This window comes from Hyla sarda, chromosome 1 (assembly GCF_029499605.1).
Source record: "Hyla sarda isolate aHylSar1 chromosome 1, aHylSar1.hap1, whole genome shotgun sequence".
Taxonomy (NCBI): domain Eukaryota; kingdom Metazoa; phylum Chordata; class Amphibia; order Anura; family Hylidae; genus Hyla; species Hyla sarda.
Window position 1 is genome coordinate 600,839,796 of NC_079189.1, and position 19,548 is coordinate 600,859,343.

The window sequence follows — 19,548 nt, forward strand, 5'->3', positions numbered from 1 at the left end:
CATGCTGGGAGTTGTAGTTTTGCAACATCTGGAGGTCCGCAGGTTGGAGACCACTAGTCTAGGGCATTACACACTTATACATTTACATTTGTGTTCTTATATATTGCCCTGTGACTTTTGAAATCACACCTTTATCTTTATAATACACCTTTTTTTATGATTTTAACTCACTGTGTATTAAGAGTTAAGCTGACCGGGTTTTACAGATGTTTGGAATCAAGCCGGCCTCCTCTCCCTATATAGGGTTCTGGTTTTTAATCCACTGTTGTATGATTAAGGTCTGGTGATCAGACCAAAACGCGTCACCATTCTCCTGTCCTGTGTGTTGGATTATTTATATTGCAATAAAGCTGGAAGCTGCCGTGCTGGAAATTCTTGTTTACAGTTTGCTGGGTGCGTCCGCACCTTTCCTGGCATTGGCCGGACGTGGAGGTGAGCTGCTGACTACACCTGCTGCACAGTATATAGTATACATTCATATGTAGGGGTCAGTATATAGTATACATTCATATGTAGGGGTCAGTATATAGTATTCATTCATATGTAGGGGGTCAGTATATAGTATACATTCATATGTAGGGGGGTCAGTATATAGTATGCATTCATGTGTAGGGGGTCAGTATATAGTATACATTCATATGTAGGGGGGTCAGTATATAGTATGCATTCATATGTAGGGGGGTCTGTATATAGTATACATTCATATGTAGGGGGTCAGTATATAGTATGCATTCATATGTAGGGGGGTCTGTATATAGTATACATTCATATGTAGGGGGTCAGTATATAGTATACATTCATATGTAGGGGGTCAGTATATAGTATACATTCATATGTAGGGGGTCAGTATATAGTATACATTCATATGTAGGGGTCAGTATATAGTATGCATTCATATGTAGGGGGGTCAGTATATAGTATACATTCATATGTAGGGGGGTCAGTATATAGTATACATTCATATGTAGGGGGGTCAGTATATAGTATACATTCATATGTAGGGGGGTCAGTATATAGTATACATTCATTCATTTTAGGAACTGTCCAGAACAGCATATGTTTGCTATGGGGTATTTCCTTTTACTCTGGACAGTTCCTAAAATGGACAGAGATGTCAGCAGAGAGCACTGTGCTCATGATGTCAGCAGAGAGCTTTGTGTTTCAAATGGAAAAGAATTTCCACTGTAGTATTCAGCAGCTAATAAGTACTGGAAGGATTAAGATTTTTTAATAGAAGTAATCTACAAATCCAACTTTAAGTTTAACTAAATCTAAGTTTAACTTTCTGGCACCAGTTGATTTAAAAAAAAAAAGTTTTTCACCGGAGTACCCCTTTAATTACTGGTAAGAATTAATTCTATTTTCCCCAGAGGTGTCTGGCAGGAGCTGATCTCCTCCACTGACACAACCTGAAGCCTGTCTAGCCATGGGGGATATACATGTGTATGAGGGTCATGAGGTTATTGATCCATCATCTAATATCTATGTCCAGCGTATAAAAGATCCATCTACTCCTGTGATTTTTGGCCATCTATATAATTAATGATTTATTTTCTAGTTTATAACATTCCACATGACTTCTCCTGTCTGATGGCATTTATAATATTTCTTTCACAGGTTATGAATCACAGTGAAGATCGGGATTGTATTAATGCTCCAGACATAATGGTAAAGGAAGAAGAGACAGATGTAAGCGGTGATGAGCAGTATAAGGAGGACATGCCAACAAAGAAAGATCTGAGCTTTATTAATGCTCCAGACATAAAGAAAGAAGAGGAGACGGACGTAAGCGGTGATGAGCAGTTAAAGGAGGATATTCCTACAAGGAAACATCGGAAATCTATTAATGCTACAGACATAAATGAAGAAGAACAAGCAGATGTGAGCAGTAATGAGCAGTATATGGAGGAAATTCCTGCAAGGAAAGATCTGAACTATATTAATACTCCAGACATAAAGGAAGAAGAAGTAGAGACCTATGTGATCGGTGATGAGCAGTATAAGGAGGACATTCCTACAGGGAAAAAGCTGAACTATATTAATGCTCCAAACATAAAGAAAGAGGAGGAGACAGATGTGATTGGTGATGAGCAGTTAAAGGAGGACATTCCTACATGGCAACATATTAAATCTATTAATGCTACAGACATAAAGGAAGAAGAACAGGCAGGTGTGAGTGGTAATGAACAGTATATGGAGGAAATTCCTACAAGGAAAGATCTGAATTGTATTAAGGCTCCAGACATAAAGGAAGAAGAAGAAGAAGAAGAGACAGATGTGAGCAGTGATGAGCAGTATAAGGAAGACATTCCTACAGGGAAAGATCTGAACTATATTAATGCTCCAGACATAAAGAAAGAGGAGGAAACAGATGTGAGCGGTGATGAGCAGTTAAAGGAGGACATTGCTACATGGAAACATCTTAAATCTATTAATGCTACAGACATAAAGGAAGAAGAACAGGCAGGTGTGAGTGGTAATGAGCAGTATATGGAGGAAATTCCTGCAAGGAAAGATCTGAACTATATTAATGCTCCAGACATAAAGGAGGAAGAAGAGACTGATGTGAGCAGTGATGAGCAGTATAAGGAGGACATTCCTACAGGTGAGTAGTGACCACTAAATGCTGAGAACAGTCACAGATTCTACTCGGTCAACGACTACAATCATTTTTTGTGAAATATTTTAAGTGTCCTGTTTGTATTTTGGCTTAATGGGGAATATATTGCAGAAAAACTAACTAAATTTGGATAAAAATTTGAGACCACTAAAGGCAATAAAACGTTTGCATTTATAATGACACAAAAGTACAGCTATAATATGGAGATGAAAATGCCTATGTGAGCGAGGCCGATCCCTTCATTATCTACTGTTAGGGAGAAGTAATTGAGCCTTTAGATGAAGCAGCTTCCGTGTTTCCCCGAAAATAAACCCTACACTGAAAGTAAGCCCTAGCAGTATTATCAGACCTAGGCCAGGGGTAATCAACTGGTGGACCGCGGTCCAGATCCGGACCATGGCCGCCAGTAATGCCCGCCATTTGGTGTCCTGTGATTGGCCAGAGATGTAAGGGAAATAAATTCCTGTGTGTGTACTGCTAGCAAACAGCCCAGCTGTGGTCCTGCTCCCATAACATGGGGAGAACAAGAAATAGTTGTGCAACATGGAAGGGACTCATAGGTGTTCCCTGAACTTCTTACCGTCCTTCTACGTCGCCACATGTTGGAGGAAAGTTTCCTCCCCCGTTCTGTAAAGAATCGTCCCCCAGTCCGTTCTAACTTCCCTCCCCTGTCTGGCATGGGGTGACGTCAGAGGACGCGGCAGTGCACATTCAGATCAATCACCACACCACAGGGAGTCTGAAAAACCTGTATACACCCATAATCGGCAACAAGTATATTATATACTTGTGTAACTACCTAAGGTACTGTCATATATGAAACGTTTTTTTCTCACCGGAGTACCCCTTTAACTGGGCCCCGTGCAATGTGTGCAGCCAAATAAAAGTTCAGTCTGGTGGCTAATATGATAGCCTAATATTAGGGTGCGGCTCACTTCACCTATTTTATTACTGAGGTACAGCTAATCCAATACCCAAAGAAAATAATGGAACTTCAATCATACAAACAAGCCGACCTCAAAGTAATAAAAATAATAGTATTAATAATAATAAAATATTATAATAGTATAATATAATATAAATAATAATGTCTTTTTTATTTTTATTATAATATTTTATTATGATGATGATGATTATTATTAATACTATTATTTTTTATGACCTTGAGATCTGCTTGCTTGTATGATTGATGACTAATTTGAGTGAATGTACCCAAAATAAATTTTGGGAGATTTGCTCATTTTTGTCTATTCTTCTATTTTCTAAGAACCCTTATTCAGCAGTACTTAGAGGAGTTCTGCAGCTTTAGACAACTTGTCCCCTATCCGAAAAAAATGTACTTACACTCCTGACTTTTTTTTTTTGCAATTGGTAAAAGTCTAATGGCCGGGCCATCATCAGAGCTGCCATTAAGGCCATGTTCACACATGTAGTTTTTGGATCATAATTTAGTTTTTTTTTTAAGCATAATGTTTTTTTTTCAAAGCCAGGAGTAGGTCTTACAGGAAAAAAAAAAAGGATAAAGGACTTGTCTTACTTTTAATGTTATATTATTGAAAAGTAATATATGTCTTATCGTTGACAGATGCCATTACAGGGAAGAAGCCATCCCCATATTCAGAACATAAGAAACATCATACTGTGAAGTCAAAACTGGTTCAACCCCAAAGGGCTCCCACAGGGAGGAAGGCGGTGTCGTGTTCAGAATGTGGTAAATGTTTTACCCGAAAATCGTATCTTCGAATACATCATAGGATTCACACTGGAGAGAAGCGAGAGAAGCGAGAGAAGACATTTTCATGCTCAGAATGTGGTAAATGTTTTACTACAAGATCAGAACTGAAATGTCATGTGAGAACTCACACAGGGGAAAAGCCATTTCCATGTTCGGAGTGTGGCAAATGCTTTACCTTTAAATCAGATCTTACTAAACATCAAAGAATTCACACAGGGGAGAAGCCGTTTGCATGTTCAGAATGTGAAAAATGCTTTACTAAAGCATCAAATCTTGTTCTACATCAAAGAAGTCACACAGGAGAGAAGCCATTTGCATGTTCAGAATGTGGGAAAAGTTTTACTACAAACTTACAACTTGTTGAACATCGAAGAAGTCACACAGGAGAGAAACCATTTGCATGTTCTGAATGTGATAAAGGTTTTGTTCGGCGAGGAGATCTTGTAAAACATCAACTAACTCATACAGGGGAGAAACCATTTCCATGTTCAGAATGTGGCAAATGCTATGCTAACAAATCATATCTTGTTGACCATCAAAGAACTCACACAGGGGAGAAACCATTTGCATGTTTGGAGTGTGGCAAATGCTTTACTTATAAATTAGCTCTTACTAGACATCAAATAACTCACACAGGGGAGAAACCATTCGCATGTTTGGAGTGTGGCAAAGGCTTTACTCATCAATTAGGTCTTACTAGACATCAAATAACTCACACAGGGGAGAAGCCATTCGCATGTTCTGAATGTGGAAAATGTTTTTCTAAAAAAGAAGTGCTTGTTAGACATCAAATAATCCACTCAGGAAAGAAACCTTTTTCATGTTCAGAATGTGACAAATGTTTTACTCAGAAATCAAATCTCATTAAACATCTCACATGTCACACAGGGTTGAAGCCATTTTTATGCCCAGAATGTGGAAAATGTTTTACCTGTAAATCACATCTCACTAGACATCAAGAAACTCACTCAGGAAAGAAACCTTATTCCTGTTCAGAATGTGGCAAATTTTTTTCTCGCAGATCATATTTTCTTACACATCAAAGAATTCACGCAGGGGAGAATCCATTTGCATGTTCAGAATGTGGAAAATGTTTTACTCAGAAAGCAGATCTTGTAAAACATCAAAGAATTCACACAGGGGAGAAGGCATTTTCTTGTTAGAATGTAGGAAATGTTTTAGCAAGGAATCTCATATTCTTTTATTTCAAAGACCAAGAAGAGAGTAAACATTTCCTTATTTATTTTCCAACTTTGTACAAGAAAGAAATATACAACTGGTAAAAGTCTTGAATCTTACAAGAAAAAGGTCTTATATACAAGTCTTATTTGCCATATGAGAGGTCACTCAGGAACTAAGGCTACTTTCACACTATGAGTATTCATCCTTTATTAAACATCCGTTTTCTGTATAATAACGGATGAAATAACGGGTGCTAACAGCTGGATAACGTCCGTCAAAATAACGGCCATATTCATCCATTAAGACCCGTTATTAGATCCGTCATGTCGTTTTAACACCTCTGCCTACAGAGACTCCCACAGCCGGGACTACTACTACTACTACCATCATATAACAGACTGGTTTCCATGATGGGAGTAGTAGTTCCCCGGCTGCAGGAGTCTGCCGGTGACTGGGGAGGCTACATCAGTGTTTGTACTACTACCCCGATCATGGAACAGACTCAGTTCCATGATGGGGGTTGTAGTACAGGGGTTGAGGGAATGATCGCACCGATGCGCTTAGAAGTTATTAAACAGGGGAGCGGGCGGCATGCTGTGCTCCCCTGTGATGTACGATGTATTTTTCTTTCATTTTTAAATTCCCCGCCGGGAGCCCTGAATGGCTGATACGGATGAGCCATTCAGGGCTCCAGGCGGGGTTTTTAAACTTATGTTCCTTACTGTATAATCACATTCCCCCTTAAGTATATTAATTTTATTCTCCCGATGTGTATATGTATGATTCCCCCCCTGCCTGCTGCCCAGTCATCATCTCATCTTCTAGCACTGTCACAGCGCATAACAGGGACATGCCATTCCATTCCCTGCTGCTCATCTCCGCATCTGATAGAGGAGCAGCGGAGAATGTTGGGACCTGTCCCCCCTGTGCGCTGTTATAGTGCTCCATTCCCCACCGCTGGTACCTGACCTGTACCCCCTATGCACTGCCTCATTCATATATTCCCCATGGCCGCCCATGTCACCGCTGCTGCCCTGCTCCAAGCGCAATCAGAGCACACAGCGGGGACATGTCAGTCTATTCCCCACTGCTCATCTCCGTCGGGGAATTACTACTCCCATCATGGAAACATGTCTGTTCCATGATGGGAGTAGTAGTAGTCCCTCAGCACTGCAGGAGTCTGCTGATGTCACCTCTTCTGAGCATGCTCAGATGTAATAACGGATATTTGCCATAGACCCATTTGCCCTAGACTTCAATGTTAAAAATTACATCCATTTATTTGCCCGTTTCTTCTGACGGAAAAAAAATTTATGCATGTGACATTTTTTCTTCCGTCACAAATAACGTCCGTTATTCATGACGGGCTATAACGGATCTTAACGGATAATCAAAAAATCCCATAGACTTTAATGGGATTTTGTAACGGCCGTTTAACATCCGTTTTTAAGGCTTTTCTTACGGAAGTTTATAACGGGTCCTTTAACGGAGCAACTTTATAGTGTGGAAGGGGCCTAAACCATTCTCATGTTCAGAATGTGGCAAATGTTACAATGTAAAATCAAGTCTTTAGTGCCATCAGGGTAGAAACCATTTGCATGTTCAGAATGTGGAAAATGTTTTACTCAGAAAGCAGGTCTTCTAAAACATCAAAAAATTCACACGGGGAGAAGGCATTTTCCTGTTAGAATGTACGAAATGTTTTAGGAAGACATCACATATTTCTTTTTGTTCAAAGACCAACATTACTTTTTGTTCAAAGACCAACTTTTGTACAAGAAAGAAATATACAACTGGTACAAGTCTTGTATTTTACAAGAGAAAGAGAAAGCAACATAGAGCACTACATGATAATTAATAAATGTCTGTAATAAACAATAAATTATATCTTTAAAGAGAAACTGACAGTTCACCCGCACTAAGCCCGGTATACTGGGTAATAGTGCGGGTGAACCGCTTTATAATGATGGGTCACTCACTTAAATCTGTTCAGGAGGTGCAGAGTTATCTTGGTAAATACCTTTATTCCTAATGTGCTCAATTGCGCATTGGAGGCAGGGAGCAAAGTTCCCCAGTCTCCTCCATATCCACCTGTTGGCTCCGCCTGCTTAATTATTAAAAAAAAAAATATATATATATATATATATATATATATATATATATATAATTTTTTTTCTCATAAATATAGAATAAAAAATCTTTTTTTAAATAAATAAAAATAATAAAAATACACAAAAGGTAACACGGAACACATCCGCACCATATTTTTAGGCTGCCGACCTCTGCACCACCGGCAGTCAGAAGCAGACACACTGAGCTACCCAGCCGCAGCAGAGAGCTCACTCTTGTGACTGCCGGCGGTGCAGCGGCAGAGTGAAACACTCTGCGGGTGCCATCCGTGCGTTTCTCCAGTATGTTATAAGTATCCGCCAAAAAAGTGATGCTGGCCTCATTCATTTCTGTCGCCTGCACAAAGTCACCTAGTGGCTCCATCAGGGCCGCTTAACGCTAATTTAATGGTACATACACAATAGTCTAGTCTGCTGTGCTATTATGTCCTGCCAATTCAACATATACTAGCGGCCCTAATAGAGTCACTAGTCGATGGGCCACCAAAATGAAAGAGACCGCTACAGTATACATTGGCATCTCATTGACATGACGCCAACAGACACCTCTAATATACTGCAGAAATGGCGACTATCACCTCCATCCCCCCAAAATAAACAAATCCGTTTTTTATGCCTAATGATGGATATATTTGCCACGAGCGGCGCTTATTACCACAACATGACGGATATATCCATCAGGAACTGTAACTGTCACAGACATCTGAGTGTCACATCTAGCCGACCAAGGACTGGTCAGAGCGGTCCCTGCTCCAGTAATACATATTTTATGGTCCACATGGGGTCACTTGTGAGGGTGCGGTACGGTACGGTTCTGCCACCTCCGATCCTTTTCAGACATGGGGTGGGGTCTATAATTCATATCATGATTTCCTGAAAGCCAAAGGGGGCTCCTCTCCTTCTGGTTTCCACCAGGTAACCAAATATGGCCTAAGTGGGGGGGGGGGACTGGCCAACCCGGGATGAACAGTGTGATAAAATATGGGGCAAATTTCTCCCATTTTAGATGCAATGTACAAATGAAGTATTTGTATTAAAAAAAAGAAAAAAAAATTTACATTTTTTTACACTGATTTTGTCATAATTCCTGCCAGAAACTATGGTGTTAAAATACTCACTATACCCCCTATTAAATACTTTGAGGGATCTATTTTTTAGTATGGGGTCATTTGGGGGTGGGGGGGGGTTCCATGGTCTACCACAAGTTTCTACAAGCCTTGCATAACACATAAAAAAAATATATATTATTTATAATTACTTATTTAATTTTTAAGTAAAATTGTTTGGCTTCTAGTCCATTTAAAATGTAAATTTAAAAAAATTCTGTCAAAATAAAGTAGACATCTGAAAGCACAAGTTTCATAAACTGTTTTTGTTTTTTTTAAATTTCATGATTTTTTTGCACTGTAAAAAAAAATTAAAAAAAAAACCTACAAATGATATCGGCTTACTTTTACCATGTACATGTCGGAATTGTCGTGATAATTTTCGCCAAAACATTACCAGAGTTATTCTCTAATAAAGTCATACATCCCCCATTTAAGTAAACAGGCTTGGTCTTTAAGGGGGGTACAGGCTTAAAGGGGTTATCCAGGAAAAACTTTTTTTTTATATATATCAACTGGCTCCAGAAAGTTGAACAGATTTGTAAATTACTTCTATTAAAAAATCTTAATCCTTTCAGTACTTATGAGCTTCTGAAGTTTAGGTTGTTCTTTTCTGTCTAAGTCCTCTCTGATGACACGTGTCTCGGGAACCGCCCAGTTTAGAAGAGGTTTGCTATCGGGATTTGCTTCTAAACTGGGTGTTTCCCGAGACAGGTGTCATCAGAGAGTACTTAGACAGAAAATAACAACCTTAACTTCAGAAGCTCATGAGTACTGAAAGGATTAAGATTTTTTAACAGAAGTAATTTACAAATCTGTTTATCTTTCTGGAGCCAGTTGATATATATAAAAAAGTTTTTTCCTGGAATACCCCTTTAATTGTCTTGGTCCTTATTGGGTTAAGGCCAAAATAAGCAGCCAAAATATTTGGTTTTGCCGCATGTGGAATTGTACAAACTATTAACCCCTTCCTGACCGTACGTCCTGGGTCGGCTCCCATTCTACAACGTGGGGCCACGGCACTGATCGCTGTGCCGCGCGCTATTAACCCTTTAGACGCGGCGTTCAAAATTGATTACCGCATCGAAAGTGAAAGATAATAAGTGCTGGTTAGCTCAGTGGGCTGTTCGGGACCGCCGCGGTGAAATGGCAGTGTCCCGAAACGCTGGAGGACACAAGGAGGGTCTCCTACCTTACTCCTCAGTGTCCGATCGCCAAATGACTGCTCAGTGCCTGAGATCCAGACATGAGCAGTCAAGCGGCAGAATCATTGATCAATGGTTTCCTTTGGGATAACAATGATCAATGTAAAAGATCAGTGTGTGCAGTGTTATAGGTCCCTATGGGAGCTATAACACTGCAAAAAAAAAGTGAATAAAGATCATTTAACCCCTTCCCTAACAAAAGTTTGAATCACCCCCCTTTTCCCATTTAAAAAAAAAAAAAACAGTGTTAATAAATATAAACATATGTGGTATCGCCGCGTGCGGAAATGTCCGAATTATAAAAATATATCGTTAATGAAACCGCTAAAATATTCCAAAGTCCAAAATAGCGTATTTTTGGTCACTTTTTATATCATGAAAAAATGAATAAAAAGCGATCAACAAGTCCGATCAGTACAAAATGGTACCGCTAAAAACTTCAGATCACGGCACAAAAAATGAGCCCTCATACCGCCCCATACGCGGAAAAATAAAAAGTTATAGGGGTCAAAACTGACAATTTTAAACGTATACATTTTCCTGCATGTAGTTATGATTTTTTCCAGAAGTGCGACAAAATCAAACCTATATAAGTAGGGGATCATTTTAATTGTATGCACCTACAGAATAATGATAAGGTGTCATTTTTACCGAAAAATTTACTGTGTAGAAACGGAAGCACCCAAAAGTAAAAAATTTTTTTTTTCTTCAATTTTGTCGCACAATGATTTTTATTTTTTTTTCCATTTCGCTGTAGATTTTGGGGTAAAATGACTGATGTCACTGAAAAGTAGAATTGGTGGTGCAAAAAATAAGCCATCATATGGATTTTTAGGTGCAAAATTGAAAGAGTTATGATTTTTTAAAGGTGAGGAGGAAAAAATGTAAGTTGAAAAACCCGTGTCATGAAGGGGTTAATATGTAAGGTTATAGATTCCATACGGCTGTCCGGGCATGCTGGGAGTTGTAGTTGGGATGGGAATCATTGGTATACATATAACACACCTAATGCATGCCATAAACGACCAGCAGTACATGTGACGTTTTTTCGATATACATATATACACTGCTCAAAAAAATAAAGAGAACACTTAACCCCTTAAAGACCATGGATGCATATTTACGTCCTGTGGCCGCCTCCCGTTCTGTGAAGCGTGCTCAGAAGCTGCGCGCGCTTCGTATCTGCGGGTCCCGGTTGCTATCAGCAACCGGGACCCGCGGCTAATACCGGATATTGCCAATAGGGCTGATGTGATTTAATCCTTAAATGTGATTTAACCCCTTCCCTAATAAAAATCAGAATAACCCCCCCCCCTCTCCCATTTAAAAAAAAAATGTGTAAATAAAAATAAAAACAAATATGTGGTATCGCCACGTGCTTAAATGTCCGAACCATAAAAATATATCGTTAATTAAACCGCACAGTCAATGGCGTACGCGCAAAAAAATTCCAAAGTCCAAAATAGCGTCTTTTTGGTCACTTTTTATACCATGAAAAAAATGAATGAAAAGCGATCAAAAAGTCCGATCAATACAAAAATGGTACCGATAAAAACAAAAAAACTTTGACAAAATCAAACCTATATAAGTAGGGGATCATTTTAATCGTATGGACCTACAGAATAATGATAAGGTGTCATTTCTACCAAAAAAATTACTGCGTAGAAACGGAAGCCCCCAAAAGTTACAAAATAAAAACATTTTCTTCAATTTTGTCGCAGAATTATTATTTTTTTTCATTTTGCCGTAAATTTTTGGATAAAATTACTGATGTCACTGCAAAGTAGAATTGGTGGCGCAAAAAAAGCCATCATATGGATTTGTAGGTGCAAAATTTTAAGGGTTATGATTTTTTAAATGTAAGGAGGAAAAAATGAAAGTGCAAAAACAGAAAAACGCTTGGTCCTTAAGGGGTTAAACCACACAATGTAACGCCAAGTCAATGACACTTCTGTGAAATCCCACTGTCCACTCAGGAAGCAACACTGATTGACAATCAATTTCACATGCTGTTGTGCAAATGGAGCAGACAACAGGTGGAAATCATAGGCAATTAGCAAGACACCCCCAATAAAGGATTGGTTCTGCAGGTTGTGACCACAGACCACTTCTCAGTTCCTATGCTTCCTGCCTGATGTTTTGGTCACTTTTGAATGCTGGCGGTGCTTTCACTCTAGTGGTAGCATGAGGCGGAGTCTACAACCCACACAAGTGGCTCAGGTAGTGCAGCTCATCCAGGATGGCACATCAATGCGAGCTGTGGCAAGAAGGTTTGCTGTGTCTGTCAGCATAGTGTCCAGAGCATGGAGGCGCTACCAGGAGACAGGCCAGTACATCAGGAGATGTGGAGGAGGCCGTAGGAGGGCAACAACTCAGCAGCAGGACCGCTACCTCCACCTTTGTGCAAGGAGGAGAAATACCAGAGCCCTGCAAAATGACCTCCAGCAGGACACAAATGTGCATGTGTCCACTCAAACGGTCAGAAACAGACTCCATTAGGGTGGTATTGTAATGGATTTAATATTTGATATATATATATATTTCATCAAAGTCAATGCAGCACTACTTAACCAAAGATGCGTCGTACCAGCGCCCCAACCAGAACACAGTCCATGCAATAGAAGAAAAATGGCGCAGCACTCCAGAAGTAGTCAAAAATACGGTCAATTTATTCCTTCATGTCCAACAAAAGCGACGTTTCAGCTACTCAATGGAGCTTTTTTTCAAGCATTTTGCTTGAAAAAGCTCCATTGAGGAGCTGAAACGTTGCTTTTGTTGGACATGAAGGAATAAATTGACCGTATTTTCTACTATGTCTGGATTGGATCAGAGCTCTATAACGCACACGTGTATATTGAGTATCAGAGTTACCATGCTCCATCTTAGAACTGGGCAAATAGAAAACTAAACTGAAAACTAATGAATATTATAGAAATAGTAAGGACAAGCCCCAATCACAGCCATACTGCACACAATCAATGGCACTGTTACCCCTCTCCTAGCTAGTATCCCCCTCCGCAATGTTCCCACTGTTAAATGGGCACTGTCACCAAACATTTTTTTTTTATATGTTGTAGTACTTATGTACTACAACATATCTCTAATATAGATTCATTATTTTATTTTTTCATTAAAATAGTTTATTTTACATTTGAAATCCGGCCACTAGGGGTCTCCCTCCCAGTGTCCGGCTGCAGGCTGGCGTGACGTCATGCTGGAATTCGGACCGATGCCGGCCGGGCGATCAATCCTAATTCGTTCAGCCTGCGCCCGCTCCCTGCCTGTCAATCGGAGAGGCGGGAGCAATTGTTGAGCACACATTGGTTCCCTGGCCTCACGTGCGGACAGCAGCTGATCGGGAGGAAGCTTGTGAGAGTCGCTGTGTGTGGACGGGGAATATGCGCCCTGTGGCGGTGTCTGTGTGACTCGGTGCCAGCCCGCTCGCTCCTGATCTATCCCTGCGGCTGGACGGGCTGACCTCGGCACTGGAAACCCTTTTATCAGGTCAGTGGGGGAGATTTATCAAAACCTGTGCAGAGGAAGAGTGGTGCAGTTGCCCATAGCAACCAATCAGATTGCTTCTTTCATTTTCCACAGGCCTCTTCAGAGGCCTGTGGAAAATGAAAGAAGCAATCTGATTGGTTGCTATGGGCAACTGCACCACTCTTCCTCTGCACAGGTTTTGATAAATCTCCCCCAGTGTGTATTGTGTATGGTGCACTGCACTGCAGAGGTAATGCAACCTGTAACCTCCGCTCTAGCAGGACTACAAGTCCCAGCATGGACCACTGGTTGTGTTTACCTAGTATTTATGGCGTCACATAAAACTAGTCCACGTATGTCGGTGTGCACTAGTTCTGCACATCGTACAGGAGTTCAAGTGTTGCTGCTGCCAATTGTTGCTATGGCATTGGTGGATGTCACAGAATGAAGTGCACCTTGTAAGGGGTTGGGGGAAGCGCGCCGCGGCCATAACAAAGTTATTGTTTTCAAAACATGGTGCCACGCAATTGTTTCACCACTACAACTCCCAGCATTCCCTGACAGCCAATAGATGTCAGGGCAAGCTGGGAGCTATAGTGGTGAAACAGCTTGAGGCACCCTGTATAGATGAGTTAAGGGCGGAAGTCGGCCCCCTGCAGGCATCAGCGAAGTCTGCCTGGTAAGTGTGCACAATAGACAAAAAGGCATTTTTCAGATAGTAAAAAAAATGTAAAGGCAGGGAGGGGGTTAGGGAATAGGCAGGGACAGGAAAAAAAAAAGGATGGTGGGAGCTACTCTTTAACCCCTTAAGGACGCAGCCCTTTTTCACCTTAAGGACTGAGCCCTTTTTCGCAATTCTGACCACCGTCGCTTTATGAATTAATAACGCAAAAACGCTTTTACCGAATATTCTGATTCTGAGATGTTTTTTTCGTGACATATTCTACTTTATTTTTGTGGAAAATTTTCGCCGCTACTTGCATCCTTTTTTGGTGAAAAAATCCCCAAATTTCATGAAAATTTTGAAAATGTAGCATTTTTCTAACTTTGAAGCTCTGTGCTTGTAAGGAAAATGGATATTCACAATAAATGTTATTTTTCTTCACAAATACAATATGTCCACTTTATGTTGGCATCATAAAATGGACATATTTTTGCTTTTTGAAAAGATTTGAGGGCTTCAAAGTAGAGCAGCAATTTTCAAAAAATTCATGTTAAATTGCTAAATCTGAAGGGACAGATGTTACAGAACTACAACTCCCAGCATGCCAGGCATGCTGAGAGTTGTAGTTTGGCAACATCTGGAGGGCTACCGTTTGGGCACCACTGTAACAGTGGTCTCCAAACTGTGACCCTCCAGATGTTGCAAAACTACAACTCCCAGCATGCCCATGCTGGGAGTTGCAGTTTGGCCTTCCTAGTGGTTGCAACAGTAAAGATCGTTTTACTTTGTTTCAATTCCCCCCACCCACCCACCGACGATTCCCTACCTGAGCCAGGATCCAGCAGTCTCCAGCGAAGATCCCGGGTCCCCAGGCATCTTTTCCTGCAGGTATGGCCTCCATCTTCTTCCCACGATCCCCTCGACATCCAGGGGCGGGCAGAACGGGGTGTTGCCATGGCATCCCCCTGTCCTGCGCTGCCATTGGTCAGAACTCCGTTCTGCTAATGGCAGGGGATAGGAGGAGAACGCAGCTCTGCGACCTCACTCCTATCCCTTAGGCTGATCGGGGCTGTTGCTGACAACTCCGATCAGCCCTATTTTCCGGGTGATCGGGTCATCAGAGACCCAATCAGCCCGGAATTGGGGAAAATCGCATGTCTTAATTGACATACGATTTTCTCCGATCGCCGACATGGGGGGGTCTCAGGACCCCCCTGGGCGATGTGCCAGGATGCCTGCTGAATTATTTCAACAGGCATCCCGATCCGGTCCCCAACCGGCTAGCGGCGGGGACCGGAATTCCCACGGGCGTATCCATATGCCCTCAGTCCTTAAGGACTCGTGATGCAGGGCGTATGCATACGCCCTGTGCCCTGAACAGGTTAAGGGAACAGCCGAGGTATTGTGTGATGGTGCAGAGCCACATAAGTCCTGCACCAATCCCACAAAAGGGAACCAGCAATTATGGGTTTACACCTGCAGTGAACGGGGGTGCCTCACTCATAAGGGCAGTCATATGAGGGGCTATTCAATAAATTATGGCACTAACGGAAAATATAAAAAATCAAACAAAAATAAAAACATGAATACAAATCATAAAAAATAAATGATAATAATGATGAAAATAAAATTCAATGTAAATGAAAATAAAAAATGAAAAAATTGTAAATGAAAAAAAATGGAAAAATGAAAAAACTAAAATATAAAAAATAAATTAAAAAAATATATAAAATTATATTAATATAAAAAAAAAGTAGGATATACTAAAAAGCATGTCTAGACGAGAGTCTATGAGCGTGGTGGGTCCAGCACATATTCACACTAACAGATGTGTATATAGGTAAAAAAAAAAAAGGTTTTTATGATACGTGATCAATATATTTAAACCATCTCTATATTGTACTAATTAATAATCTTGCAGGGTTGTCTTAGCCACCATTCCACACATGATTCTGTAAAATATAAAAGACAAAAAAATACAAAATTAGAAGTCACTCATCTTCATCGTCTTTACTCCTATTCTTCAACGACGGCTGGGCTGTCCAAGATGGAATAGTCTTTGAGCAGGCTCCAGATGAACCTGAGGCAGTCTCGGACGGACATGTTGTCCCTGTTGATCAAGAGGCGGTTCCTGGCAAGCCACACAGCATCCTTAAAACAGTTCATAAGGCGCCAGGCCTCATAGCTGGCCTCCACATCGTGGGTTCCAGGGAATAGCCCGTGAAGCACTGAATGGTACGATAGGCAGTTTCTGGGTACATAGTTACATAGTTAATATGGTTGAAAAAAGACATACGTCCATCAAGTCCAACCAGGGAATAAAACAGACTAGCAAAGTAACTACAAGCAGTAAGTTCATGTTCCAGGACATCCAACAGACCCTGCACAAAGGGGCACTGCCAAAACATATGCAAAGATGTTTCCTCCACAAAGGGGCACCAGGGGCAGTAACGTGTTCTGCACAGGTCGTGGGCATGCATGAATGACCTAAGAGATAATCCTCCCTTAATGGCCATCCATGACAAGTCCTTGTGTCCATTGGTAAGCCGTTTTGAAGCCACATTAGTCCAGACAGTCTCTGCCTTGGCTGCGGGGAGCCCCGGAACAAGCTCCAACAAGTCCTTAGCTCGGATGAGTTTGTAGATGGTCTTTGGCTTCCACAGGTCAGGCTTCAGTCCCTCCAGCTGGTGCTCCCTCACAAACCGGACAACATCCCCATAGAACCAGGGAGTGTTCCAGTTGTAAGGGATGGAGCTGTCCCACTTGTCTCAGCCAAGCTGACTGCAGAGAGGAAAGAGAAACAAGCGAGACATGGACCTGCCCGCTGAGCCAGTCTTTTCCACAAGAGTACGTTGAACGCTGACACATACAAACGCGGCCCAAAGCAAAGTGGGGATATCAGGGATTCCTTTCCCACCCTTGCTGGGCTCCTTATACATCACATTTGCACACGCTTGATTCTGTCCATTTTGCCCCCAGATGAAGCGAAACACGGTCCTGGTGATGGCCTTGCAAATGGTAGCGTGGGGAGGCCAGGCCTGTGCGGTGTATTGGAGCACAGGCAAAACTTCACTCAGCAAGACCAGTGTTTGCCCCGACATCGAGAGCTTCCTGGAACTCCGCAGTCCACAGAGGTATAGGCTTCTCCTAGATAAAACTACAGGCAAATAGAGGTTCACCTGGCACTGCTCTGGGACAACAGGTTCTCAATCCATGCAGTCAGTCAGTCTGCGCTATTCACATCCCCACACCGGTGGTGGTGCTCACGCATATACACTCATGGAAGTATACAATAAAGACACGGATCACTCACCACAATTCCAATGCCGTGTTCTTTATTCCAATCAATGTAGGTGGCTATACATGGACGGATGTACCAGCAGGGCAGTAGGTGGTAGGAAGCCCGGTCTGGAGCGACTGCGCCGTTTCACGCTGTCTGGGCGTTTCCTCAGGCCCGGAATTGACTTCTCCTGTGTAGACATCCAGCAGGAAAATAATAGGAGTAAGACTCCTCCTCATCAGAGGAAGAAGATTTAGATTCCTTCTGATAGGTTTCAGGATCCACCGATGTCTGCCGGGGTTTCGGAGGGGACACATGTCTTGCTCTCTCTCTCCAGCCGCATCACGGTCAGTGGACCACAAATTCATCATGGTGGTTTATTAATCATAAAGCTCTATAAATGAACATCATGTCTGAACAGGGACCTGAACCCTGGACCCTCAGATTACAAATCTAATACTCTACCGACTAAGCTTCACCAGTAAATATGGGCTAAGAGGAGAAAAACATAGAATTAGAGAATAATCTATAAGATAAGGAAAAAAACCTAGATCTGTAATTACCCAAACTGGGTAGAAAGCACGTTCTAGCAGAATAAGGAAAAAAAACAAACAAACAGACTAGCAAAGTAACTACAAGGAGTCAGGTTGGGTTCACACTACGTTTTCTCCCATACGGGAGCGCATACGGCAGGGGGGAGCTAAAACCTCGCGCTCCCGTATGCCTTCGTATGCGCTCCCGTATGTAATTCATTTCAATGAGGCGACCGCAGTGAAACATTTGATTCGGTCGGCTCATTTTTCCGCCGTATGCGCTTTTACAACCGGACCTAAAACCGTGGTTGACCACAGTTTTAGGTCCGGGGAAAAGCGCTTGCAGCGCAAAAATGAGCCGACCGGACCAAATGTTTCACTGCGGTCGCCTCATTGAAATGAATTACATACGGGAGCGCATACGAAGGCATACGGGAGCGCGAGGTTTTAGCTCCCCCTGCCGTATGCGCTCCCGTATGGGAGAAAACGTAGTGTGAACCCAGCCTGACAAGGCTATTCTAAGCAACAGAGCTGGGAGTGATCCACAGAACTGCCAGACATATGAACAGGAGCTCAGCATTATAGACCTGATAGAACAAGGACGTCTTATTATAAAAGGAAAAACCAAAATCAGCCGGCAAAAAGAGGAGAAATCCCCTATAAAATAAATAGGAAAAAAAGCTTGTGACTGAGATCTCCATCAGTCCTACTGTCCGGGAAAAACACAAGGGGCTGAGGGTGTTCCCCTCCTGTATATATATTTAAGTTGAAGAGCAGCACTCCCAAGCCAGCTGTACGTAGGTGCAGTCAGTCTCTGGGACCCCGGTCCTGGGTCCAAAAGGTTATACAGACAAAAATGGCGACCGCAGCACTCCAAGTAAATGTGCAAAAAAGTTTATTCCGGGATAAATACAGGCAACGTTTCTGTGGCCTCACACCACCATTTTCAAGCTGAAAATGGTGGTGTGAGGCCACAGAAACGTTGCCTGTATTTATCCTGGAATCAACTTTTTTGCACATTTAGGGTACGTTCCCACACAGCGTATTTTGCTGCGTATTTGGTGCTGCGTATTTTCCTACCCATTGACTTCAACAGAGAAAATAAAATACGCAGCAGCAAATACGCAGCAAATACGCCGTGTGGGAATGTACCCTTACTTGGAGTGCTGCGGTCGCCATTTTTGTCTTTAAATATATATATATATATATATGGGCTAATGTGGGTGCGGTTTCACTTCAATTCACTTTATTAATCAATAAGAATTCTATCTGTTCTACCAGTTCCTGGGGGGTGAAATACCCATCTGTGCTGAGATCTCATATAATGTAACACGTGACCCTTCTCCCTCCTACTACTGAGCTCCACCCACCCCTGTCACATGATCATCCTCACAGGTCCTTCTTCCTCAATCTCTTCTATCCTGCTCAGCTCCGCCCCCACATGTACTGGTCACATGATTGTGACATCATCACAGGTCCTACACCTCCAAGATGTAACAGATACAGAGCAGGTCCTGGTCGGGCAGTCACTGCTGTTGTGTTGTGTGTGGAGATCTCTGCTCCTCAGTGTGTGACCCCTGTAGTAAGGAGATTACATGAGGAGGAGGTTTG

General features: G+C 41.9%; 2 protein-coding genes across 2 annotated transcripts in view; both read left to right on the plus strand.

Annotated features, from left to right (window-relative positions):
- The window catches only part of LOC130293115 (paternally-expressed gene 3 protein-like), a 67,596-nt gene extending 60,007 nt beyond the window's left edge, over positions 1–7,589 (plus strand). The window contains exons 8-9 of the mRNA XM_056541620.1: positions 1,618–2,605; positions 4,206–7,589. Of these exons, the coding sequence (XP_056397595.1) occupies positions 1,618–2,605; positions 4,206–5,518 (2,301 nt within the window). The 3' untranslated portion in view covers positions 5,519–7,589. The remainder of the gene's footprint in view (positions 1–1,617; positions 2,606–4,205) is intronic.
- Positions 7,590–13,605: 6,016 nt separating this feature from the next.
- Positions 13,606–19,548, plus strand: part of LOC130296663 (oocyte zinc finger protein XlCOF6-like) — a 53,476-nt gene continuing 47,533 nt past the window's right edge. The window contains exon 1 of the mRNA XM_056548451.1: positions 13,606–13,710. Coding sequence (XP_056404426.1) covers positions 13,690–13,710 — 21 coding nt within the window. The 5' untranslated portion in view covers positions 13,606–13,689. The remainder of the gene's footprint in view (positions 13,711–19,548) is intronic.